Source organism: Coregonus clupeaformis, chromosome 13 (assembly GCF_020615455.1).
Source record: "Coregonus clupeaformis isolate EN_2021a chromosome 13, ASM2061545v1, whole genome shotgun sequence".
NCBI classification, from domain to species: domain Eukaryota; kingdom Metazoa; phylum Chordata; class Actinopteri; order Salmoniformes; family Salmonidae; genus Coregonus; species Coregonus clupeaformis.
The window spans coordinates 47,584,177-47,610,666 of record NC_059204.1 but is presented as its reverse complement, the minus strand read 5'-3'; the positions used below and the strand labels follow the sequence as shown (position 1 = coordinate 47,610,666).

The 26,490-nt window shown below is 42.8% G+C and overlaps 1 protein-coding gene across 2 annotated transcripts; it reads left to right on the top strand.

The window, feature by feature from the left end:
• Nucleotides 1–677: 677 nt before the first annotated feature.
• On the top strand, nt 678–26,490 carry LOC121579658 (amyloid-beta A4 precursor protein-binding family B member 3). 2 transcript variants are annotated; one of them, XM_041894443.2, is made up of 13 exons: nt 865–1,425; nt 12,054–12,241; nt 12,369–12,442; nt 13,846–13,897; nt 14,516–14,662; nt 14,940–15,067; nt 16,058–16,063; nt 21,277–21,391; nt 21,506–21,593; nt 21,749–21,832; nt 23,234–23,349; nt 23,818–23,997; nt 24,269–26,490. In XM_041894443.2, exons 1-13 carry the CDS (start codon nt 1,377–1,379, stop codon nt 24,494–24,496), a joined length of 1,455 nt encoding a protein of 484 aa, XP_041750377.2. In that variant the 5' UTR covers nt 865–1,376; the 3' UTR covers nt 24,497–26,490. The 2 variants fall into 2 exon arrangements, with proteins under 2 accessions (XP_041750378.2, XP_041750377.2); XM_041894444.2 differs by lacking the exon at nt 16,058–16,063 and having other exon boundaries at nt 678–1,425.

The following is a 26,490-nucleotide window of genomic DNA, read 5'->3' as shown; positions in this document are numbered from 1 at the left end:
CTCTATCTTACATCGCCTGAGCTTACTTACAACATAGCCCCTAACTTTTGCTCTGTTGATTTGTGGAGACCTCTGGTTGTACTGTGATAAGGATAATTTAACTGCCAGATTAATTTACATCATTTAGCAGATGCTCTTATCCAGATTGATTTAGTATAGTGAGTGCATACATTTTCATACTGGTCCCCGTGGGAATCGAACCCACAACCCTGGCGTTGCAAGCACCATGCTCTACCAACTGAACTACACACTACAATTACACTGCAACATTGCATCTAGGGAAAAGAGATGGGTTTAGAAAAGCTGCAGCAACAGACCTTGCCTTCAAGGAAGCCTGCCTATGAAACACCCTGCCTCCCCTAACACCTCAGCGTAGAGATGCAGCCATTAAGAAAGTGAAGATTTACATGAAATCATCCTGTATTCTGTAATGTTGCTGGCGTTGCTATAAAAAGCACTCCCAAAGTTGCCCTCTCATATATTTTTAAGAGTAGGGCTTGACAGATGCAGGTTCATTCTGAGGGACAGATTTATGTCACTAATCTTCCTGAGACACCCCCTTTACACAGAGAGGCATCCCATCCCATCTCGAATTGAATTGAATCCTATTACGACTCCCTTGCTACACAAATACTAGATAGGCTACACCAGTCGATTTCACTCTTTGAGAAAGCGTATTTGTTTCGGTTTGTCTATTATTGCCCTGTTATTGGCCTCCATATTACTGTAGTAATGTATTTCTTCTAGAAAAGCATGCTTTTTGGGTCTGTTTGCTGGTCTGCACTGTGCCTTTGTCCTTAGTGCCTTTTCTCTGCCTCGGCAGTCTTTAAGGCACAGAGAGAGAGAGAGAGCCAGGAAACAACCAGAGAGGGAGGGAGAGAAAGAGAGAGTGTGTGAGAAAGAGAGGTAAGGTGTGGAGGGAAAGAGGAGGGGGAGTGGCGGAAGCTGCAGGCATCACTGAGCACAATACAAAGAGAGTGAAACGAAAGGCAGCAGCAGTGTGACAAACAGCATCCCTCCAGCACAGATAAAGAGATAAGATTCGCAGGATAGAGAGAGAAAGAGATCATCAAGACAGGGAGGGAGAAGGGATTATTTATTTTTTTATTGCTTTTACTCAGAGAGTTCCGGACGGGGCTTGCACAGAGAGAAAGAGAGGGAGGAGAGAGAGTGACACAGAGAAAGAGTCAGACAGAGAAAGAGAGTGTGAATATTTGTAATCCTCTTGGCATGCGAGTGTGTCCCTGGACGCTTGGCGCTGTGTGCGGTTGTAGCGAGTGTGCGGGGAAGAGTTGTCCTGGCGGCATCAGGACATTTTGGACTGGAATGTGGTGCAGCTAAGCCAAGTGGCCAGGAAGGAAGGAACACCTCTCAGCATGCTGGGGAAGGATTACATGCTCGCCATCATCATAGTCAATTATGACGGTGAGTAAACACACAGACACCCACAGTCCTAGGCTCCTCCAGACCTTTTTCTCTCCTCATCCCTTGTTCCTCAGAGGGCGAGGAGGAGACGGCCGGCCGAGGAGGAGTAAGTACAGTAGGTGCTGGTCTGAGCTCATTATCTGATTCTCACTGGTAGACAGGCTCAACTACAGGTGCTGTGTCATGTAGGGCCGGCCAGGCATTCTGTCCCACACACTTTGAAGAGTGAACATGGAAATACATCATAATAATTTGGTGGGTGCTTATGTTTGTCCTGTTTCACAAATGTAAATGTGTTTTTTTCTCAGCTTGACGGCACGCGGATTCGAACTAGTGACCTTTCTGTTACTGGCCCAACAATCTAACCGCTAGGCCACCTGCCTGAAAACTTTGAAGGGTTATTAAGATTGAGTTAGGGGATTGTGTGTTTGTTGAGAGTTCAGGTGGTGAACTAGAGTGCTTCCATTAGACAAATAACATGTTGATCTATGGATCTTTTGTATTTAGCTTTGTATTAAAGGGATAGTTCACCCAAATTGCAAAATAACACATTGGTTTCCTTACCCTGTTAGCAGTCTATGGACAAGGTAAGACAGCAGATCATGCTTTGGTTTAGTTTCCCTGGCACTGTTTCCAAATGCTAACGTTTTAGCATTTGTGGCACAAATCCCATAGAGCTTGCCAGCTTGTAGTCCTAAAACCCGGAAATGAGATACCTCTAGTTCGTTCAGCCATCCCTATGGGGAAAATGAATGGAAAATAATAGGGTTTTGGGATAACTCCGAAAATAAGGTCTGAGGTTAACACAGGTTTAGGAGATCTTATACGTTTTGTTTTATGAGATAATATCAGTCAGTTAACCTGACCTTTAGGAATTATGAAGCATTTATGTGCTTTATGTGCTTGTTTAAAACAAATACATAAATGCTTCAAAATGTACAATGTGATGTTAGCTGATAAAGATTGTCTCATAGCACAAAACAAATAAGATCTCCTAAGCCTGTGTTTACAACAGACCTTATTTTCGGTATTTATCCAAAAACCCTCCAAAAACGTCATTCATTTTCCCATAGGCTTTGTCCAACGAACCATGGCGGAGTTAGTGCCTACAAATAAACTATTTCTCTCTATTCAAGTCATGGCACAAATCCAATTCAAGTCAATAGCATTTTTCGCGCATCATGTCCAAATCATTCGAAAGTATTTAACATTAATTGTGAAGCTCAACAAAGTCACTTATAGATGATTTGAACATGAAGCGCGATAAATGCTAAAATCAGTACCATGACTTGACTGGGAGTTGTTCCACAAATGCTAAAATGTTAGCATTTGGAAACAGTGCCAGGGAAACTAAACCAAAACATGGATTGCCGTTATACCTTGTCCATAGACTGCTTACAGGGTAAATATGATTGTTTAGATGAGTGTAGTCTCATTTTCTGTTCAATTGAGAGTGTTCCTCTCTCCCACACACAGTAAACGAAAACAAGCCTAGAGATTTTATTTATAGAGGTCAGGATGTGTTGTTCACCTTGGTGACTGTGTGGGTTGCCATGCGACTTGGTGTTGTCTTGGTAACTGTTGCTCTCCTGGTGTTAGGAGTGGCTGGTTTTGTTATGGAGAGCAATGCATACTACAGTAGGCAGTAGGCACAATGTTTAGTTGTAAGCACAAAGGAAAGTAGAGTCAATGGAGAGTCAATTATACATTTATTGACTAAAATGTTGATATTACCATTAATGATTTATTCTACAGTATAGTATTGTAGTAATGATGAATTAAATGTCAAATCCAATGCATATTATTGAGCAACAACAATGTTAATATCCTCTCAGTAGGCTATAGAAGGCGTGTCCCTTTGTTGTACCTTTTTCGTTATCAACTTTCATAAGCCAAAACACCACAGATTCCTCAAACAAAGCATCTGCCTTAACTGTGTATGTCATTGCTCCCAAAATAATTCCCCTCGAAAGAGGTGGAGGGAGAGAAATGGAGAGGTAGAGAGAGAGAAATGTAGAGGTAGAGAGAGAGAAATGGAGAGGTAGAGAGAGAGAAATGGAGAGGTAGAGAGAGAGAAATGTAGAGGTAGAGAGAGAGAAATGGAGAGGTAGAGAGCGGCATTCTTATGCTGGGCATGATACATGTAAACAGGGACACTGTGTGTCAGTAGTACAGTTTATTGGGAAACAGTACTGTCTAATGTTAGCATCGTATACACATTATCCTGCTGTGTTGGAGGGGGTTAGGGTGGGGAATGGAGTCTTAATAGCACCCCGCGCAACATAAAACTGGTCCCATATCTGTACAGTATGTGCTTTAACCAATTTATCTGACTTTCGTTGTCATGCCATCCATGTTTGGGTTGGGTTGGCACATAGGCTACAGATCTACGACTAGTCAAGGGGTGCGTGTCTGGTAGAAAAGGCTATAGCTGTCCTGCTCCCAGATTGAGAGCTGAATCCCAGATTGAAGTTGTGATCCACTCTGGCCCATAATCCGTCTGGCAGATAGAGCCCAGCTCTGACCTTGCACAGACGCACCACTGGGATTACTCTCTCTCCTCCAGATGTACTGTAGTCTCTCTCTCTCTCTCTCTCTCTCTCTCTCTCTCTCTCTCTCTCTCTCTCTCTCTCTCTCTCTCTCTCTCTCTCTCTCTCTCTCTCTCTCTCTCTCTCTCCTTTTCTACAGTTTATCATATTACTGTTATTTATAGTCTCTACTTAATTCTCTCTCTGCATAATGTAATTTGTTGTCTCACTTTCTCTTTGGCTCTAGTCTACAGCACGGGTGTTTTACATTGTTATAAACATATTAAACCTTTTTTCTTCTATTTTTAAGCATAGCTCTCATTTCTAAATCCCATTACGCCTCAATATTCCATTTGCTATGCTGTCCCAGTTACTCGTTCCCAATTCTCTAGTGTAAGGGGCAGTTCTGGGCAGAGAGAGCTACCACCCGACTGCAATCACTGCCATCATGACTGCTCAATTACAGCCTCGTGGGGAGCGCAATCTATGGCTCTGTCTTGATTGGCCATTTTGGAGTGCTTTGGTAACAGGCTCAGTCCAAACGTGTGTTGAGAGACTCAAGTGTGTATCTGTATCTAGAGTAGATTGGCCCTGATTTCTCTGGTCACTGGACCCATCAGTGATTTCTCTGGTCACTGGACCCATCAGTGATTTCTCTGGTCACTGGACCCATCAGTGATTTCTCTGGTCACTGGACCCATTAGTGATTTCTCTGGTCACTGGACCCATCAGTGACAATGACAAGGGGGGTGAGGACTGTACTGTACTCTTCCCCCATAAAAACACTGTGTCCCTACATTCACTTAGTCACAATGGAGACTTGAGGTATTTGAACGGGGTCCATAATTAAATAAAGCCTGCCAAAATCAATGTAACAAAATACTTGGGAACACCTCTCAAGTGCAGATTGGCACCAATGAGTAAAGGCAACTCTGACAAAGCTATGGCTGAGACCGCATGGTGGACTAGCTACTTTCTGCCTGTCACAGGAATAACAGTCACATTCATGCGCATGCATCGATCTAATGCACATGCACAGCAGCACACACAACAATATCACGCAAATGTCTGTTCCCCTGTTAGCTCATTGGATCAGCTGGTTTACAGCAGTAGTTGCTATAGGGACTGATCACGCGGTGCAGACTCTGGGATTCATTAATAATTCATTAACACCCTCTCCTGGAGGTTCACTGCTGTATGGTACAGATTCTGCTCTCTACTCCCAACACTAAATAATACTGTGAGTTGTGAACATTAGAGTAGCTTACCTTCTGTGCAATTGGAACATTATGCACTTTTTCACCTTACAGGTCAGTACAATCCATGGACAGAAGTAGTACTACAATGGAGGTTATAGTGGAGATCATTAAATATTTAGGTAGAAGAAAAGCCATGATATAGAGAATATTATTTATGATATACAGTAACTGGTTCAAAATAGCATGGTGATGGCATACATTACTTCAGAGATGACCATTTGAAATTACCAACCACAGACTTAGTTATTACTTCTCTGTATCATTGGTGTTGAGATAATACACTAATACGTCATGGACTTCATGAACTCCACTATTCAATAGAAAGCCCTCTGAGTATGGAAAGCCATTGGTGCTGAGACTGATTGTTCACTTTAAATTGTATGCCAAACAAAAAAACTTTTATTTCAAAGTTTAACAAACCATACAACTCTATGCACAAGGACTAGTTTTAACAATTTACACTGAACATTTTACACAAAAACACATTTACTGGAAGAACTGTGCAGATGCAAAGTTTGGTAAAATAATTTTGGTAAAATCTCTCTCAGTTTTTTATGTGACCACGTTTTCCAAAAACTCTGTTAAATAGAATTTGCCAGCTTGTAGTCTTAAAAAAACAGAAACTATTTACCTCTGGTTGGTTCAGACATTCCTATGAGCAAAATTAATGGGGAAAGAATAAGGTTTTGGGATAAACACAGAAATAAGGTCTGAGGTTAACACAGGCTTATTAGATCTGATACATTTTGTTCTATGAGATAATATCAGTCAGTTAGCATGACCTTTAGGAATGATGAAACCTTTATGTGCGTTATGTAAAAAAAAAAAATTGTATTACATCAATGCTTAAAAATTCACAAGAAGTGAATTTCCCCATAGGCGTTGTTCAACGAACCATGGCGGAGTTGGTGCCAAAAAAAAGACGCCATTACTATTGCTCTCTATATCTTCTCCGGATTAAGATTCAAAGATGTCTGCAGAAAGAATGGGGTGTCAGCTATGATATGACATCTTGACTTTGAAAAATCTGTTTTGTTTATTGAACTACAGTAACTGAAGTGGATTTACACCCGGTAACAGAATGATGGTAACAGAACAGCACAAATTTTTATTTTTATTTTTATTTTTATTTTTCACCTTTATTTAACCAGGTAAGCCAGTTGAGAACAGGTTCTCATTTACAACTGCGACCTGGCCAAGATAAAGCAAAGCAGTGCAATAAAAACAACACAGAGTTACATATGGGGTAAAAAACATAAAGTCAAAAATACAACAGAAAATATATATACAGTGTGTGCAAATGTAGCAAGTTATGGAGGTAAGGCAATAAATAGGCTATAGTGCAAAATAATTACAATAGTATTAACACTGGAATGCTAGATGTGCAAGAGATTATGTGCAAATAGAGATACTGGGGGTGCAAAAGAGCAAAATAAATAACAATATAGGGATGAGGTAGTTGGATGGGCTAATTTCAGATGGGCTGTGTACAGGTGCAGTGATCGGTAAGGTGCTCTGACAACTGATGCTTAAAGTTATTGAGGGAGATAAGAGTCTCCAGCTTCAGAGATTTTTGCAATTCGTTCCAGTCATTGGCAGCAGAGAACTGGAAGGAATGGCGGCCAAAGGAGGTGTTGGCTTTGGGAATGACCAGTGAGATATACCTGCTGGAGCGCAGACTACGGGTGGGTGCTGCTATGGTGACCAATGAGCTAAGATAAGGCGGGGATTTGCCTAGCAGTGATTTATAGATGGCCTGGAGCCAGTGGGTTTGACGACGAACATGTAGTGAGGACCAGCCAACAAGAGCGTACAGGTCACAGTGGTGGGTAGTGTATGGGGCTTTGGAGACAAAACGGATGGCACTGTGATAGACTACATCCAATTTGCTGAGTAGAGTGTTGGAGGCTATTTTGTAAATGACATCGCCGAAGTCAAGGATCGGTAGGATAGTCAGTTTTACGAGGGCATGTTTGGCAGCATGAGTGAAGGAGGCTTTGTTGCGAAATAGGAAGCCGTTTCTAGATTTAACTTTGGATTGGAGATTCTTTATGTGAGTCTGGAAGTTGAGTTTACAGTCTAACCAGACACCTAGGTATTTGTAGTTGTCCACATACTCTAGGTCAGACCCGTCGAGAGTGGTGATTCTAGTCGGGTGGGCGGGTGCCAGCAGCGTTCGATTGAAAAGCATGCATTTAGTTTTACTAGTGTTTAAGAGCAGTTGGAGGCTACTGAAGGAGTGTTGTATGGCATTGAAGCTCGTTTGGAGGTTTGTTAACACAGTGTCCAATGAAGGGCCAGATGTATACAAAATGGTGTCGTCTGCGTAGAGGTGGATCTGAGAGTCACCAGCAGCAAGAGCGACATCATTGATATACACGGAGAAAAGTGTCGGCCCAAGAATTGAACCCTGTGGCACCCCCATAGAGACTGCCATAGGTCCAGACAACAGGCCCTCCGATTTGACACACTGAACTCTATCTGAGAAGTAGTTGGTGAACCAGGCGAGGCAGTCATTTGAGAAACCAAGGCTATTTAGTCTGCCAATAAGAATGCGGTGGTTGACAGAGTCGAAAGCCTTGGCCAGGTCGATGAAGACGGCTGCACAGTACTGTCTATTATCAATCGCGGTTATAATATCGTTTAGGACCTTGAGCGTGGCTGAAGTGCACCCATGACCAGCTCGGAAACCGGATTGCATAGCGGAGAAGGTACGGTGGTATTCGAAATGGTCGGTGATCTGTTTGTTAACTTGGCTTTCAAATACTTTCGAAAGGCAGGGCAGGATGGATATAGGTCTGTAGCAGTTTGGATCTAGAGTGTCACCCCCTTTGAAGAGGGGGATGACCGCGGCAGCTTTCCAATCTCTGGGGATCTCAGACGTTATGAAAGAGAGGTTGAACAGACTAGTAATAGGGGTTGCGACAATTTCGGCGGCTAGTTTTAGAAAGATACAATACAATACAATACAGCACAGTACAGTAGAGTATAGTTCAGTACCGTACAGAATAGTATAATATAGTTCAGTACAGTACAGAAGAGTACAGTACAATACAGTACATTATAGTGTATTCAATTCTAGTGTGCTCTAATGTGTACTGTACTGAACTCTATTCTACTGTACAGGACTGTACTATACTCTACTCAACTTTACTGTATTGTACTCTACACTTATGTGCTCTGATGTACTGTACTGTACTGTGCTCTCCAAACTTGTCAAACATGGACATCTATGATTTGTTCAGATTTGGTCCTGACTGGACCAAATCGGAACCAATCATGGACATCTGTGTTTGGGCCAAATCAAGGCCGGTCCGAACCAGACCAAAAATCAACATCTGTGGACATTGAAATTAAAGCCAGCCGGACCGTACCAAAAAAAGGGAGGGAGGGGTTGTCCAGATTGTCTTCACTCTTGCTTTGACCACCAGACGACAGAAAGAGAAAGAAAACAGTTACAGTATGAGCTGGACATAACAGTATGCCAGTGGAAGGGAGGACTGTAGCAGGTGACCCAACTGTGGTTTGTGACTTCCCATTGTAGCCTATTCAATTGCAGTAATTCCGTTACAGACTTTTTGGGAAATTCTGTTACCAATATGGTAACAGAAAACGACGTTTTAGTCAATTAATAATTCATAAACCACATAGTAAAAACACTATGACTAATTGGTAGGTCTACCTTTACTTGTTACTTCTGTGAACCTCCCTTATCCTCCCTCCTCATGAGGGAGAGAAATTAGAAGATATCCTAAATATAAGTGGGGTTTTTGTAACAGAATGACAAGACACTAGGCAATATTTCTTAAACTTACAGAAGGCAAATAATTTCTCCAAAACTAAATATAAATGTATTTCTAATACCTTTTAAGATATTTTCTGGTCAATGTTTTCTAAGAACCCTTTGCAGTCTGTTTGACCAGAAATCAAAGCCTTTGCTTATTCTTAATATTTAGGATATACATTTTTGGAAAAATGTATATTTGCCTTAATTTCTCAAAGATATAGACTCGTAGCTTTCATTTGACACCAGATTTGACATGCTCCTATGAACTTCACATGTTAGTGCTCATGGGCTCCTTTTACATGGAAATGCCCCATTACAGATCCATGCAAACCGTAGACAAAGGCTATTTTGTGCACTGTGTCAACATCAAACTAGTTCAATCAATACTATTCGCTTACCATATGAATTAAATGCACAGCACATTTAATTTGTTATTGGAAATAATTTTACAGTTTAGACTGTACACTATACATGATAGATTTTCCCATTTCACCAAGCTTTTTTCTTTTAGTGGCTGTCCCCAAGTGTTCTTCATCACACGATGCTGACAGTACAAGAACTAGCCAGCCTAAAATACTAAAAATGTAATTTGGGCGGTCATTGCTTATGGCCTGTCAGCAGGAGACTTTGCTGCAGCCGATGGGGGAACAGAAGAATGTTCGATCGGCTCATGATGGATAGAGCCATTGCAACAGAGTCTCTCATAGCCTTCCATAGAGTCCAAAAGGGCTGGACATTCACTCTGTACAATTGACAGTCTGAGAGGTATGATGTTGCTATCTAGGAGAGGATTCGTGCCACTATCTTGGTGAATGGGGTCAGTTGCACGGAAGACGATGATTCACTATGTTTTAGCTTTCATATTGAGGTCTTGTGATATGAGGATTACCCATCATCAGCCCCGGTGTCAGGTTACATAATACCTAATAGCTTGACTTAAACTACAAACCCAACATAGGAGTAAGAACCCAGGGTAGTGGTAAGAACCCAGCATTAGGAGTAAGAACCCAGGGTAGCGGTAAGAACCCAGCATTGAGTAAGAACCGAACAGCATTAGGAGTAAGAACCCAGGGTAGCGGTAAGAACCCAGCATTAGGAGTAAGAACCCAGGGTAGCGGTAAGAACCCAGCATTAGGAGTAAGAACCCAGGGTAGCGGTAAGAACCCAGCATTAGGAGTAAGAACCCAGGGTAGCGGTAAGAACCCAGCATTAGGAGTAAGAACCCAGGGTAGCGGTAAGAACCAGCATTAGGAGTAAGAACCCAGGGTAGCGGTAAGAACCCAGCATTAGGAGTAAGAACCCAGGGTAGCGGTAAGAACCCAGCATTAGGAGCTGTCTCCCACCTTTGGAACAAGGATTCGGACTAGGCTACATCACATAGACTCAGAGCCTTTGTTCTGATCTCAAGGAGCGTAATTGGGAGTAAGACTCTACTCTAGTCTGGTATGACCAGTGACAACATCAGCCATTGTGATATACAGTAGTTGTTTGTGACAAGTATACTTAGTATTTAGTAGGCCTACTGGATTGGAATTGACAATTAACTTTTAAAGCAGAAAATATCAATTTCTTTCAAACTGTCATGCACGGATGCTAGTTCTTAGAATCCCTCCCCTGTATGACTCACTGGTTATAAAATCAATATTGGAAGAAGGCAGGCTACAGTAGGAGAACTCTGTGCCAAATTGTATCCTCTAGTGGCCTCGGTCTCAGGGCTTGGATGCGTTATAATTCTGCATACAGCTTCATCACGCCCCAGATATGCTGCACTTAACCATCAATCAGCCTGTAAAATGTATTGAATAGTAGTGCCATCCAAGCCCAGGAGACCTGCCTGCCTGCCTGCCTGCCTTCCCGCCTGCCTGCCTGCCCGCCTGCCTGCCTGCCTGCCTGTAGAACCCTCCATGAAGACTGAAGAGTTATGCCTCCATCTCTCTCTAACACTGCTGTCTCTTATTGATTTTCTCTCGCTGTAGCAGGGTTCAGCTGATCTGTTCCTGGGTATAATTTTCTCATGCTATCTATCCCAGGGATGCGTTGTGTTGTTTTTCATTGTCAGACACAGGTGTGACCAGGGTTAAACAGCCAGATGAATGGGGATGAGATGTATAAGGCATGAAATCGTGTCAAATTCATTTGAGTCATGCACACACAAATGACAGACCAGAATTAAATAAAGGTTTTTGCATGCTTGATTTAGCCTCTCTATTTTCATTCTGTGCCCCCAGGTTGAGGGTAACACAGAGCCACTGTGGCATTCTGCTGGGAGAGAGACACCCGTGCCCAGGCTGCCAGGCTACCTCGGCTGCGTCCCAAATGACACCCTATTCCATAAGTGGCCTGGTCAAAAGTAGTGCACTACAAAGGGAATAGGGTACCATTTGGGACACAGGCCTCGTGTCACTACTGACCCACTTCTTGCTTTCTCTCTCTCTTCTTTCATTTTTTACCACCGCTCTATTCAGCCAGCTCTCCCTTCGAGCAGAATTTGTCATTTCGTGAGTGAGTTACATATTAATTTGCCCTTTCAGAACACGAAGCTGTTCCATCACATACTCAGTGTTAGGAGAAAACAAAGGAGTCGAGCCTCAGACACTGTAGCTTTGCTAGCCAGCTGTGATGCAGAGCTGAATTCTGATCTGGCATTTGGCAGATTTAGCATGTTGCCAGATGATCTCACTAGGATCTGCTTTGCTTTCCTCCACCAATCTCGTGTGGCAGGGCTGTGGAGAGTAAGGTCAGCCGTGGGGCTTACATGGGCTTTAGATTGGGTGACGCTAATGCTAGATGCCGATGGGATGCAGCCCCCTGGGTACGATGGACCTCAAAGAGCTGTGTTTATGCTACAGCCAGCTGCCATTATGAACATAATGGAATATAGATATAGATATACAAATATAGATATGAAACTGCTGTTATTATCGTCCTCACCACTTAGTTCACATGACACCAGATGCCCTCTCCCCCGTACTATTGGTAATGAGTACTTATTCATTAAGCTTACTTACTTTCACCTCTCATCGTTGTGATCCCTGCCTGTTCTGTGTTCTTCAGACAACATCTGGAACGACCCGAGTCTTGATCTGGACTCTGACCTGCCGTCAGGGTGGCGCACCATCCGGGACAGCACTGGCACCTACTACTGGCACGTGCCTACAGGCACCACACAATGGCAGCACCCATCCTACAGCAATGAGGAGGACCAGCGTGCCATCAATGGCATTACTGCCACAGACCTCAAGGTTAGGGCTTCAACTTCTAAATACAGTTCAGTCTTTCTGTTTGACTTTGGCTCCTTTTATACTGAATGTGGTTCTATCAGAGAGGAAGGATCACACCTCTAATAATGTCTCATGTCCTCTTTTCCAGAGCCTGGAGGCTGGTGGCAGACGTGGATCAAGGACAAGGCTGACAGAGAGTCCAGTGGCCTCCATAAATGACAGGTACTCCTTCAAAATCCTATGCAGACCCACACCAACACTCATTGACCTCCACAAGCACTGTAGCCTTGTTACAAACTCGTAATGAGCACTTCGCATCACAATTAAGTTCTGTGACAAAGTTATTCTACAAGGTTAATGTGTTGATGAGGTACATTTGTATCACCTGCAGATCCGGATGCTTAGGGAGCTCTTTGAAATAAACTACATTGATTGATGGTGTAATCAAACGAGGGTTAGTGTGTGGGATGTATTCTCTCTCTTTGAATCTGTTTGATGGCAAAAGGGCTCATGATGGCTTCACTGGCCCAGGAATGTGGCAGACCACATATCCCTGTGCCTCCTGGAATACTACCCATTATGCCATTCTTTGTGTTCTGAGCAGATGCCGTATCTGTCCCCTGCCTGATAACGTCAGGAATGGATAAGGTCTTTGAAACGTCACGTGCAGATGGGACAACCATTAAGGTCCTAGTTCTGCACCAAACTACGTCATATCATTACAGTCCAGCCATTGTACCATAATCTGAATACATACAAGTGTTTACGGAACAAATGATGTACGATGTAGTGCCTGTGGATAAGTCTTAACCATCTGTCGCACAAACCAGTATTCTAGGGTTTATTTAGCATAAAGCAAGGTAAAACCTGTTTGGTCAAATGCATCTTAGATCACTTTAATGGTTGTTCATAGGTTCTTAAACATTATATATGGCTGCCTTGTCTTTACCATAAAGGGTAAAAGCACTCCACAATTCAATTATCAGGAGTTATTCTGGCAGCCCCTTGAGGGGCACTGTGTCCTGTAACATGTAGAGGTTGTTGAATACTCCAATAAACAAGGTCTCTGCTGCAGTGGTTATGTGTAAAATCAGGATGCATTTGACACAGGGGAGCTTAACGTTCTGTATGGACAGAGATTGTGGAGAATAGTGAAACTCAGCTCATTGGGCATATCATCAAGAAATTCATAGGTATTATAATGGACATAATCATGTCCCACTCTGCTTCACCAAAGAGTGCAATGGAAAGGGAGGGAGAGTCTTGACAGTGGGCTCCTGGTTGCAGGAATAGCAGCCACTTGTGATTGTCTCCAGTCAGCTGTATCAGAGGGGCTGACTGACCCCCTGAGTCAGTCAGCATGAGGTGATCAAACCAGCTCTCTGTTTGTTTTTGTCACCCACCGCTTACTCAACAGCTGTTTCCATCAGTGGCAGGCAAGGGCTTTATTTTCAAAGTCAAACACAAACAGATAAGGGAAGGACTAGATGATGACATATAACACAATATTCCACACAGCATCATCCAGGGCAGCAGGGAGGGATGCAGAAAACGCTACAGTGTCATTTGTGCTGTCGTCGTGGTAATCCTTCATGTCATTTGACTGTTCTGCTAATCTCCTACAGAGTCTCCTGGCAGGACGATTATTTCTGCACCAACAGGGATCCTGACTCCAAGGTAGAGTGGGCTTTGATGTCCAAATCCCTCTCCTTCTGTAGAATAGCATGTTCTGACCAATAACATCCATGAAACCAGATTTGTCCATTTATGTCAGTTTATTGTAAAAAAAAAAACACAAAACATATATTCTAGCTGATTCAGAACTATAACACTATTTGCCGTCATTTATTCTTTGAGGGTTAAAAGAGGACACCTTTTTTTTAATGTAAGCCCTGGTCGATAGTTGTTTGTTGTCCAGGCTAGGCAGCTCTTAGAGGAGTTTATAGACCATGCCCACTAAAAGGATCTGAGAGTTATCTCTTAAGTCAGTGAGGAGCAGTATTGATTGAAAGTCGATAAATACATTTCATGGATGCGTCATGCTGATATACTGTAGATACTGAAGACACTTAACCTTTTGTACTGTACATTATCTAAAAACCCTGCGTAATCTTAATCTGTGAGTGATTCATTTGAGACCTGTGAGGGTAAAACATATCCATGCACGTCTCTCTCTCTTACACTCTCCGTTTATTCCCTTTTCATTCTGCCTCCTCCTCCTCACCTCTACCATCCACTCCTCTCCGCTGCCTTCTGGGCCCTGTTGGCGTGGCGTGGTGTGGTTGTCTTGGTCAGTGTTTTGCCGTGCGCTCCCTGGGCTGGGTGGAGATCCCAGAGGAGGAGCTGACCCCGGGGAAGAGCAGTTTGGCTGTCAATAACTGCATCCAGCAGCTGTCCAGCAGCAAGGCTGAGGGCCGCGATGCACTAGGCGCCTGGGGAGAGGTAAGAGTAATACAGTAAAATTACTTGTTTATTAGGTTTTGTTTTAGTTTGGTCTATTTTGGCAAGCAGTACATGGGTCATTGTGCAATTGTTTATTGTGCATTTATCCTTCAAATTAAACCATTAGTAGCCTTGAGAACCCTCAGTACCTCAAACGACCTTGGGTTTGTTCCAGTACATGTGAGCTTGCAGCCTGCAGGCCAGATTACCCTTACTGCCACCATAAAGCCACCCACCGTAACCTGCCTCCCCCCCTGTCCTCTCTGACCTCTCCCAGGGCCAAGACATGATGATGGTGTTGAAGAAGGACACCCTTAGCCTGATGGACCCAGTGGACCACAGCCTTATCCACTGCCAACCTATCATCAACATCCGTGTGTGGGGCGTGGGATGCAACAACGGCAGGTGGGCCAACCTGGGGATGGTATGGGCAAATACCCCCAGTCCTCTCTCCCCTCTCTTTTTTATGGTCAGTGTTTATATAGTGTACATGTAATCTCGGTTAACCCAGAACGAAAATCCTGCGTAATTTGGTCAGCTGTGTGATTTATTTCTGGGCCCATAGGTGTTAGAAATTGGGAGTTCCGGTTTACGAAGTCTCCTCCCTCGCAAAAGTAAATTCTCAGCCAAAGCTAATTTCACCACACGCGCGAAGTTCACCCAATCCTGATATGTCCAAATAATCAGTGACGAAAACCCAAACACCGGAACTAGTACTGCTCATGATCCTATGCGTTCCATCCCGTCACGACAGATTCTTCGGTTTACGCGCAGAATCTGTCCACGAGAGATTAATATCTCCGTAGTTACATTCTGAAATACAGTATAATATGGTGAACTGACCAACTAAGCACAATGCTCTTGGGTTGTTAGGTCAGGAAAGACTGTGTTCAACGTTTTTGTTATTGTGTATAATTGATGACATGGAAATATTCCATTGACTGAAGAAAGGAAATTATATATATTATATTGTTTTTATATGGGCTGTACAGCCTTGGGTAAGGTTAGTTCTTCAGGGTCACAGACGTTTAAGGCCTATTGTAAAACACTGGGAGCTCATGTTGAGTGGATCTGAGGACAGCTATATTTGGCTACGCTCTTGCTGGAGAACATTCAGGCATTGACCTGATGTCAGGATCAGTGGTACTACATTTAAGTAGAATGTAATAGCCCCGAGGAGGAGACGTGACAATGGTAGAGAATGCGAAGGATTTGAAAAACCCAAGACTGAAACTACTGAAAATAAGTCAATATATAGGTGCAAAATTTTTACACACAGTAGGCTATATTGTATTATGATCATAGTTGTGAACCAATGCAACAGTTTTGTCTCATATGTGAAGTAGTTGTAATAATGAACTTTCTTTCTTTTTTAACTGCCACTCGTGAAAACAGAGACAGGTAATCACTCTCTTCTTGGTCAACTCATTTTCTGTTGACGTGCCATTTGTGACTTTGACAGCTTGCATCATGGTCTCAAGTACAGTGGGGAGAACAAGTATTTGATACACTGCCGATTTTGCAGGTTTCCCTACTTACAAAGCATGTAGAGGTCTGTAATTTTTATCATAGGTACACTTCAACTGTGAGAGACGGAATCTATGATCACATTGTATGATTTTTAAGTAATTAATTTGCATTTTATTGCATGACATAAGTATTTGATACATCAGAAAAGCATAACTTAATATTTGGTTCATAAACCTTTGTTTGCAATTACAGAGATCATACATTTCCTGTAGGTCTTGACCAGGTTTGCACACACTGCAGCAGGGATTTTGGCCCACTCCTCCATACAGACCTTCTCCAGATCCTTCAGGTTTTGGGGCTGTCGCTGGGAAATACGGACTTTCAGCACCCTCCAAAGATTTTCTATTGGGTTCAGGTCTGGAGACTGGCTAGCTCACTCCAGGACCTTGAGATGCTTCTTACGGAGCCACTCATTAGTTGCCCTGGCTGTGTGTTTCGGGTCGTTGTCATGCTGGAAGACCCAGCCACGACCCATCTTCAATGCTCTTACTGAGGGAAGGAGGTTGTTGGCCAAGATCTTGCGATAGATGGCCCTATCCATCCTCCCCTCAATACGGTGCAGTCGTCCTGTCCCCTTTGCAGAAAAGCATCCCCAAAGAATGATGTTTCCACCTCCATGCTTCACGGTTGGGATGGTGTTCTTGGGGTTGTACTCATCCTTCTTCTTCCTCCAAACACGGCGAGTGGAGTTTAGACCAAAAAGCTCTATTTTTGTCTCATCAGACCACATTACCTTCTCCCATTCCTCCTCTGGATCATCCAGATGGTCATTGGTAAACTTCAGATTATCCTGGACATGCACTGGCTTGAGCAGGGGGACCTTGCGTGCGCTGCTGGATCAGGTAAAAGTTAGCAGGTGGTAATACAGGTAATGAGTGGAGAACAGGAGGGCTTCTTAAAGAAAAACTAACAGGTCTGTGAGAGCCGGAATTCTTACTGGTTGGTAGGTGATCAAATACTTATGTCATGCAATAAAATGCAAATTAATTACTTAAAAATCATACAAATTACAGACCTCTACATGCTTTGTAAGTAGGAAAACCTACAAAATCGGCAGTGTATCAAATACTTGTTCTACCCACTGTATATGCTTGGTGCCTCAGTAGGTTCTGTGTAGTTTCTGTAGTCATCCTGTAGTGTCTCATCAATAATGTAACGTGCTTCTGCCGACATGTAATGTACTGTATGTGAATGCCTGCCCTGTTTCTCATGCATGTTCAAAGAAAGCCCTGTCCATTTATTTCTCGACTTGTAGCGACCCTTGTTTCTTATGCAATGTGCTGTTCTGTCCTTGTCTCACAACAAATGCCCACTCAGCGCTATCCCAGACTGTTGTCTTGCCAAATTATTACTGATGAAGATTGATCTATAAAGTGAGAATCATAATGGTATATCTACCTGAGGTAAATTCTGCTCAAACTCTGCATTTTAATTCATTAGAAGCCATAGTGATTGCATTCCTTTGAGAGCCAAGTGGAGGACGCATCAATGTGTAAATTAATCTAACAGGTTTTCTACCACAGTTGAATGGGCCTTTTTTTGATTAATGGACCAGGATAGATTGCTGGGTCGTGTCAAATTGATCAGCTCCCCCATGCCTCTGCCAAGTCGCACTCCTTTCTACTGTGCCAGCCAGTAAAGCTGCAAAGTCGCACCTGCCACTGTGACAAATACTCCCCATTCCTTCAGAAAGTATTCATGCCCCTTGCCTTATTCCACATTTTGTTGTGTTACAGCCTGAATTCAAAATGGATTAAATATGTATTTGTTCTCACCCATCTACACACAATACCCCATAATGACAAAGTGAAAACATGTTTTTACAAATTTTTACAAATTTAGATATTATTAACATGACATAAATCTTAGTAAAATATGTAGAATTGCAGGAAATTAGCTTTAAAACTGCCAAAATGTCTCTCCACCACAGGAGGCTGCTGATAGGAGAACGGCTCAATATAATGGCCGGAACGGAGCAAATGGAATGGCATCAAACACCTGGAAACCATGTGTATGATGTATTTGATACCAATACCACTAATTCGGCCCCAGTCATTACCACGAGTCTGTTCTCCCCAATTAAGGTGCCACCAACCTTCTGTGTTCTCCACCCCATGGTAAAATGGGTATAATTGCAAGAAATTAGCTGTAAAACTGCACATTTCTTCTCTCTGCCCCATGGCAAAATGAAAATGTTCTCTCCGCTGAAGTGTTTTGCCCGCTAGGTGGGGAGGCCCCCCAACCCAAAAGGCTATGTCTGTCATAAAATAGCTGTCATTCCACCCTGGACAGAATACAGAGGATTGTGCACGCACGCACACACACACACACACACACACACACACACACACACACTAGGCCTCAGATTAATGCTGTCAGATTCACTCTTTTTTTGTGGCGTGGTGGCGAGATGCTGTGTAGACAAGATCAGAGGACATGCCTAGTGGCCTGCGCTGACTGCCAATCTGTTTGAGTGTTTCCCTGAGGTTTAATATAGAGGATCCCATCCTACCGTTTGTGGGCCCACCGTCAATGCCAAAGGGAAGCCCATCTGTGATTGCCTCTTACTCGAGTGTTTTCCCTCAATAATTAAAAAGCTGCAGGTGTCTCAGTTCTTTTCCCAGGCATCGGCACATTCTGGTGCACCAGAGTTGTGGGCTATATAACAGCACTGTTGCTCGAGATCGTTTCAAGTGGTAAAACCCACAAAGGATGTTATAGAGAGAATTACACACATAAAGCCACATAAAGACATCAAACTGCAACCACTGAGCTATTTCCCAATTAGCAACTGCACACGGCTCACAGAACAGTTCTTTATGAACTAACTACTTGTCAGATACAGTGGGGGAAAAAAGTATTTAGTCAGCCACCAATTGTGCAAGTTCTCCCACTTAAAAAGATGAGAGAGGCCTGTAATTTTCATCATAGGGACACGTCAACGATGACAGACAAAATGAGATTTTTTTTCTCCAGAAAATCACATTGTAGGATTTTTAATGAATTTATTTGCAAATTATGGTGGAAAATAAGTATTTGGTCGATATCAAAAGTTTCTCAATACTTTGTTATATACACTTTGTTGGCAATGACACAGGTCAAACGTTTTCTGTAAGTCTTCACAAGGTTTTCACTCACTGTAGCTGGTATTTTTGGCCCATTCCTCCATGCAGATCTCCTCTAGAGCAGTGATGTTTTGGGGCTGTCGCTGGGCAACACGGACTTTCAAATCCCTCCAAAGATTTTCTATGGGGTTGAGATCTGGAGACTGGCTAGGCCACTCCAGGACCTTGAAATGCTTCTTACGAAGCCACTCCTTCGTTGCCCGGGCGGTGTGTTTGGGATCATTGTCATGCTGAAAGACCCAGCCACGTTTCATCTCCAATGCCCTTGCTGATGGAAGGAGGTTTTCACTCAAAATCTCACGATACATGGCCCCATTCATTCTTTCCTTTACACGGATCAGTCGTCCTGGTCTCTTTGCAGAAAAACAGCCCCAAAGCATGATGTTTCCACCCCCCATGCTTCACAGTAGGTATGGTGTTCTTTGGATGCAACTCAGCATTCTTTGTCCTCCAAACACGACGTGTTGAGTTTTTACCAAAAAAGTTCTATTTTGGTTTCATCTGACCATATGACATTCTCCCAATCCTCTTCTGGATCATCCAAATGCACTCTAGAAAACTTCAGACGGGCCTGGACATGTACTGGCTTAAGCAGGGGGACACGTCTGGCACTGCAGGATTTGAGTCCTTGGCGGCGTAGTGTGTTACTGATGGTAGGCTTTGTTACTTTGGTCCCAGCTCTCTGCAGGTCATTCACTAGGTCCCCCGTGTGGTTCTGGGATTTTTGCTCACCGTTCTTGTGATCATTTTGACCCCACGGGGTGAGATCTTGCGTGGAGCCCCAGATCGAGGGAGATTATCAGTGGTCTTGTATGTCTTCCATTTCCTAATAATTGCTCCCACAGTTGATTTCTTCAAACCAAGCTGCTTACCTATTTCAGATTCAGTCTTCCCAGCCTGGTGCAGGTCTACAGTTTTGTTTCTGGTGTCCTTTGACAGCTCTTTGGTCTTGGCCATAGTGGAGTTTGGAGTGTGACTGTTTGAGGTTGTGGACAGGTGTCTTTTATACTGATAACAAGTTCAAACAGGTGCCATTAATACAGGTAACGAGTGGAGGACAGAGGAGCCTCTTAAAGAAGAAGTTACAGGTCTGTGAGAGCTAGAAATCTTGCTTGTTTGTAGGTGACCAAATACTTATTTTCCACCATCATTTGCAAATAAATTCATAAAAAATCCTACAATGTGATTTTCTGGAGAAAAAAATTCTAAATTTGTCTGTCATAGTTGACGTGTACCTATGATGAAAATGACAGGCCTCTCTAATCTTTTTAAGTGGGAGAACTTGCAAATTGGTGGCTGACTAAATATTTTTTTTCCCCACTGTAGTTTACCCTACAATGTCAGTTGAGTAACTTTGCTCTGATATGTGATTATAGTATAGAATAGATCATGAATCTCTAGTCCCTTTCTGATATTAGAAATTGATGACAAGGCGACGCATTTCATGTCCTTGTTCCTTCAAGTCCTGAGAACAATGTCTGTCCATATGCATCACTGGTATTTATAGACCTGACATCTGACACGGCCTGCTCCTATCAGCTGCTGAGGGACAAAGCCTGAGGTCACAATGTGTTGGGCCAGAATGTAACTGATAGCAGCAATGTTAAAAGAGTCTGTGCTGTCTTCAGTGCTCAATTGCTTAGTCTTTTGATGATTATGCATTTTATCAAACCAACTGTTACATGATAGTGGCTGGTGCACCATTGGCTTTAATTCAGTGGGCAACGCAATCATGCAGTAGTTGTGCAGCAGAAAGAAGCAATAGTTTGATGTGTCACATGTATTCATTATGGCATTGAATTCCGTTCCATTCTCATTCATACTAATGTTATTATCTTTTCATACATACAGTACCAGATCACCAGATAAATTGTGAAGTCGTTAACTTCCCCACAAACCAGACATATAGATGCCCGTTCTCTGTGTTCATCTTTGATTTTGTGTTCTGTTCCTTTACAGAGATTTTGCCTTTGTGGCCAGTGACAAAGACACCTGTATGCTGAAGTGCCATGTGTTTCGTTGTAACGCCCCAGCAAAAACCATCGCCACGGCTTTGCATGAAATGTGCTCAAAGGTAACGAAAGGTTTCCAGCATAGGAAGTGGTTTAACGTCCCTTTTAGCCCACCATAGTAGTTTAGGTAAATTCTAGATTGAGCCAGTGTAAATGATGGCTGTGTGTGTGTCTAGATCATGGCAGAGAAGACCACTAGAAGCCCATCTATGGCCCGCTCCCTCACCATGGAGAGCATCTCCCCTGAGGACCTGCCACGCCAAGGTACGGTAGCCTGGCTGTGCTCAGAGCCCACAGAAACCTTCAGTTACAGTCTGTAGGGGTATTTCTGACTGGAGCAATGTGTAGTTTATACGCATTGTAAACTCCATAATATGGCAGAAATCATATGATTAATTTGATTCTTATTTTTGCTGCAGTGGACTTCCTGGATGCAATGAGGAAAAGGGTGCAGAAGTTTGAGGTGCAGTACATTGGAAACCTGCCCGTCTCCAGGGCGATGGGTAGGTGTACTGTATTATAATCTCATCTATTGATTTATTAAACTGGCAAAATACCATCAAACTTTTCATCTATTGATCTATTAAACTAGATACAAAAAAGAGCCAATGTCCTTGAGAGTCAACAGGGGAACAAAGGATCTGTAATATCTCATCACCAGATGTAGAGGATTAGACAGCAGCCAGGACTCACAGGCATGTTTAAAATTGGGGCTGGATCGTTACGAGACAGAGGACATCGTCTCCTTATCCTCAGCAAATACGGCGAGTCACGTTGTATGGCTAGCTAACTCTCAGGGTCACTGTGCAGTTGGCTGTCCCCAGGCGAGGCGTCGTCTCGCTGTATGTAACACAGCACTCTTTCAGAAAATAGAGGATTCATTACAGGATCCAAAACGGTAGCATCCATCAAGGTGCTGTTAGCTGGACCAGCTGACTGACCGACATAGAGCCTGGTCCCAGATGCTTTTGTCTGAGATATTATGGTCCACTGAGGTTTTTATTTAACCTTTAATTTGTTTTGGAGATTATTACACAAGTAAGGTGCAAAAAAACTAAAAGCAGATTAACGTAACTCAGTGGAGATTGAAGGGATCTCCAGAGTTAGCCATCCCTGAGACCGGGTCTGGTAGCTTGTACGTCTGTAGGTTAACAATGAACTAAGGTACGGCGGAAGTTTGTGCAAGAGGGCTTTATATACAAAAAGAGTGCAATGCATCGATCTACGAGACTTCTAAGAGGGCCAGTCTACTTTCTGATACAGATCCAATGGCTTCAATACAGTGGTAGCTGTATTCAGATAGACAATATCGCCATAATCTATAACCGGTACGAATGTCGACTGAATGATTTGCTTTCTGCTGTTTAACGAAAGGCATGACCTATTCCTATAAAGGAAGCCTATTTTAAGTCTTAACTTCTTAACATCAATATGCTTTGTTTAAAGATAGCTTTTCATCAATCCAGATAACATTTAAAAGGCGGCACACGATCAATGTGGGCACCAGCCAATGTATATATGCATAAATCATCAGACACATTTTTAAGCGTTTTGGAAAACAACAAATGCTTGGTTTTACCTGCATTAAGAACCAATTTCAGTTCAACGTAGGCTTGCTGCAATGCAATAAAGGCAGATTGTAGCTCCAAAATAGGTTTTCTTATTAATGATGACAAGCCATTAGTCGTCATTTGAGATTACACACCTGAGGTGATGATCGCATAGGTTCGCAATCACTGGAAGGACGTTTGATGATACCGTGTGGTACAATGAAGAAGAGTTGACGCTAGGAGCATTTCCTCTCAAAACAGGAGATGTAACCTTGGTTTTACAGTACTTTAGAAGTCACTGTGCTGTTACTGAAGCAGCTTTATTACGGGGCTGTATGTTTGATCCTCTGGCAGGTATGGAGGTGCTGAACCGGGCCATAGAGAGCATCATGAACACCTCAGACAGTGATGAGTGGGAACCTATCGTCATCCACATCTCTGATACTGTGCTGTCACTCTGGAAAGGAGAGGTGAGGATTGCTCAGGAAACCTGTAAATGCAGTGGTCAGACCAACCAATGAAATTATTAAATGTCTCTTTCTACCTGATTTTCTCTCTCTCTCTTACACTCTCTCTCCCTTTGTCTCTCTCTCCCTTTCTCTCTCTCTCTCGCTCTCTCTCTCTCTCTCTCTCTCCCTTTGTCTCTCCCTTTGTCTCTCTCTCTCCTTCTTTAACTTTCTTTTTTTCTCTCTCTCTCTCTCTCTCTCTCTCTCTCTCTCTCTCTCTCTCTCTCTCTCTCTCCCTTTCTCTCTCTCGCGCTCTCTCTCTCTCTCTCTCTCTCTCTCTCTCTCTGTCTCTCTCTCTCCCTTTGTCTCTCCCTTTGTCTCTCTCTCCTTCTTTAACTTTCTTTCTCTCTCTCTCTCTCTCTCTCTCTCTCTCTCTCTCTCTCTCTCTCTCTCTCTTTCTCTCTCTTACCTTCTCTGTGATTTCTCTTTCAGGATGGAGATGATCCCTTCTGGGAATGTCAAGTGCGTTACCTGACCTTTCTGGGTGTGGGCCATGACACACACACCTTTGCAGTGATAGTGGACGGCGGGACGCAGCGGTTTGAGTGTCATGTTTTCTGGTGTGAGCCAGACGCAGGGATCATCTCTGAGGCTGTGCAGGCTGCGTGCATGGTGAGTGACTAAGGGGTCACCCTGAGGCATGAAACACAGGGCTGGAGAACTAACATACAAAATGGCTTCTGTAGACACAGAGGTGAAGCTAGCATGAAAAATACTTGACTTTATACATGCTATCATGGCTGAATTATGAATATTTATTTTAATGGGAATTAGTAGATACTGGTAGAGAATGTAATAGAGCCATGACTCATGTATGGTATTTTTCTAACATGAAGGGAAACTAAGGTCACTGCTTAACATGGCTCCATTGTTCCCCCTGCAGGTCCAGTACCAGAAGTGCTTGGTGGCCCAGACTCCACCACCCAGGTCCAAAATGTGGCAGGCGGGTTCCAAGGTGAAGCGCGCCAACTCCATGGACGGCTTCACTTTCCCAGCTCCCCTTCACCAAGGACTCTCCCCACCCATGATTGGCTCCTCCACTGCTAAGAAGGGCATGCTGGCGTTTTTTGAGACTTTCAGAAATAAACAGTCAGCAGTTTCCACACCATAACACCCAGAGAGGGAGGGAGGCGGGAGGGAGCAAGCGAGGGAGCGAGTGAGTGAGGGAAGGGGACTTGGGTAAAGGGAGGTAGGGCAAATGAGTTTTAGGGGAAGGGTAGAATTTGTAGTTAGAGGGAGGAAAAGACAGATGTATAACCAGCCATTAGAATGTGAAGATTGAAGGCCAGCTGAGTTTCTATTTTACCAGCCAGTGATGACCATTATCTTAAACAAAACAAACTTGCAGCATTTCTGCTTCTACTGTGTTTCTGTGGGTATACAACATATCTCAACTAGGCTGGTTTGTGGTACAGTTTTAGAAAAGAACATTGAGGTGCTGTACTCTCACATTCCATACCTTTCTTGTCAAGGAAGAGATAGTTTAAGTCATTAAGATCTTGACTTGTACTTTTATGGCAAAATACCATCAAAAACACAACAATGACTCCCTGGTTCTAAGTGAAACATACAGTAGCAAAAAATATGGTGCAGTAATTGACTACTCTTTAATATAGTTTTCTGGGATTGAACATCAGCAAAATGTAACATTGACCTCATTCTTGTACAATCAATGTAGCTAGGTAGGTTGTATTAAATACTTATACTGTTCTTTCTAATAAATGTAAAAGGATCTTTATCTTCAGATATATTCATCACAGTGTGTCAATTTATAGTCTACAGTCCCTCTGACAGTTGACAACAAATACATTTCAAATGTGAGATTAGGCATCATTAAGATGGGATAGAAGATATCACACTATATGTTCCTCCATTATAAAAATTAGACATGGCAAAATTGAGAATCAGACCGATGAACATCCTAAGCCCCAGTTTGTCAACAGCAAATTAAGTCCAACCAGATCCGGGTTTAGGTACAACAATTTTGATGCAGCATACTCAGACAGAATCCCTTTAGCCAGGACTCAGGAGTGGCCCCATTCCCACAGTGGCCTTCAGATTAGAGTGAAGGAGAAGGTGTTTTAGTGCATGTTCTGTTCTGAAAAAAGTTTGTATTAGTACATACAGCACAAAAAGCTTTGAAAGTGTTGGAAAACAAAAACAATTCAGATTTAGAAAGGTATGGAGACAGTGCTATTTCAATCTAACATTTTCCTTGAAGTCCCCCAAAGCTCTACAGAAGCACTGCATGCTTTCGCACATGCTTGGGAATTAAATGCTTTGCTCAGGTACTTTACATGCTACTGGCAATGAAAAAGAAAGACTCACTCTCACAAGTAAAACTGAAAACACAAGTCAATGACTAAACTCTACATGCAACCAGTCCCCACCACTGAAAGCTTGTGTTATGTTGTTCCTATTGGAGGACACCCTATACAGCATTTTCACTTGTGGAAACACCAAAACACACTGAGTTGATATCACTTTTGTGATTCCCCAAAAAATACAGATTTATTTAAACTGCATGGAATTCAATATGTAAGGGGTTATCAACAGGGGGTTGAAAGGCACTTAGTTTAATGCATGCTGATTTTCAAAATCATTTGCGACAGTAGGCCCACAGTATGCTGTGAAACACTTGGGCACACAAAATAAATGGCACTTCAGAGAGGTCATGCTATATATTACTGATATGCAACAGCTCCTCTTCCCCCATTCTAAATATGGATTATATGAGAAAACAACTCAGGTCTCCTTATTAGTGGAAGGATCATGTCAAAGTTGGAAGAATGAAAAGGCAGAGCTTTGGTGTAAAATAACATGGATGGAGAAGTGAAATCCTTATTATCCAGGAGAACTTGGGAGAGGTAACATCATGAAATGGTAATGTAGCACCTTGAGATTATATATATATATATATATTTTGCTGTTTATACTACTAGTAAATACATATGTCTCATATATTTGCAGTATTTAGCACAAAAGAAAATAGGATGTCATGTAAATGCAAACATTTTAAAATTATGATTATTTCGCGCAGTTGTACCTAACTAGGTCCACATTGTGGTGGTCTGTGCTGGAATAATAAATTGCTTGTAAATCCTG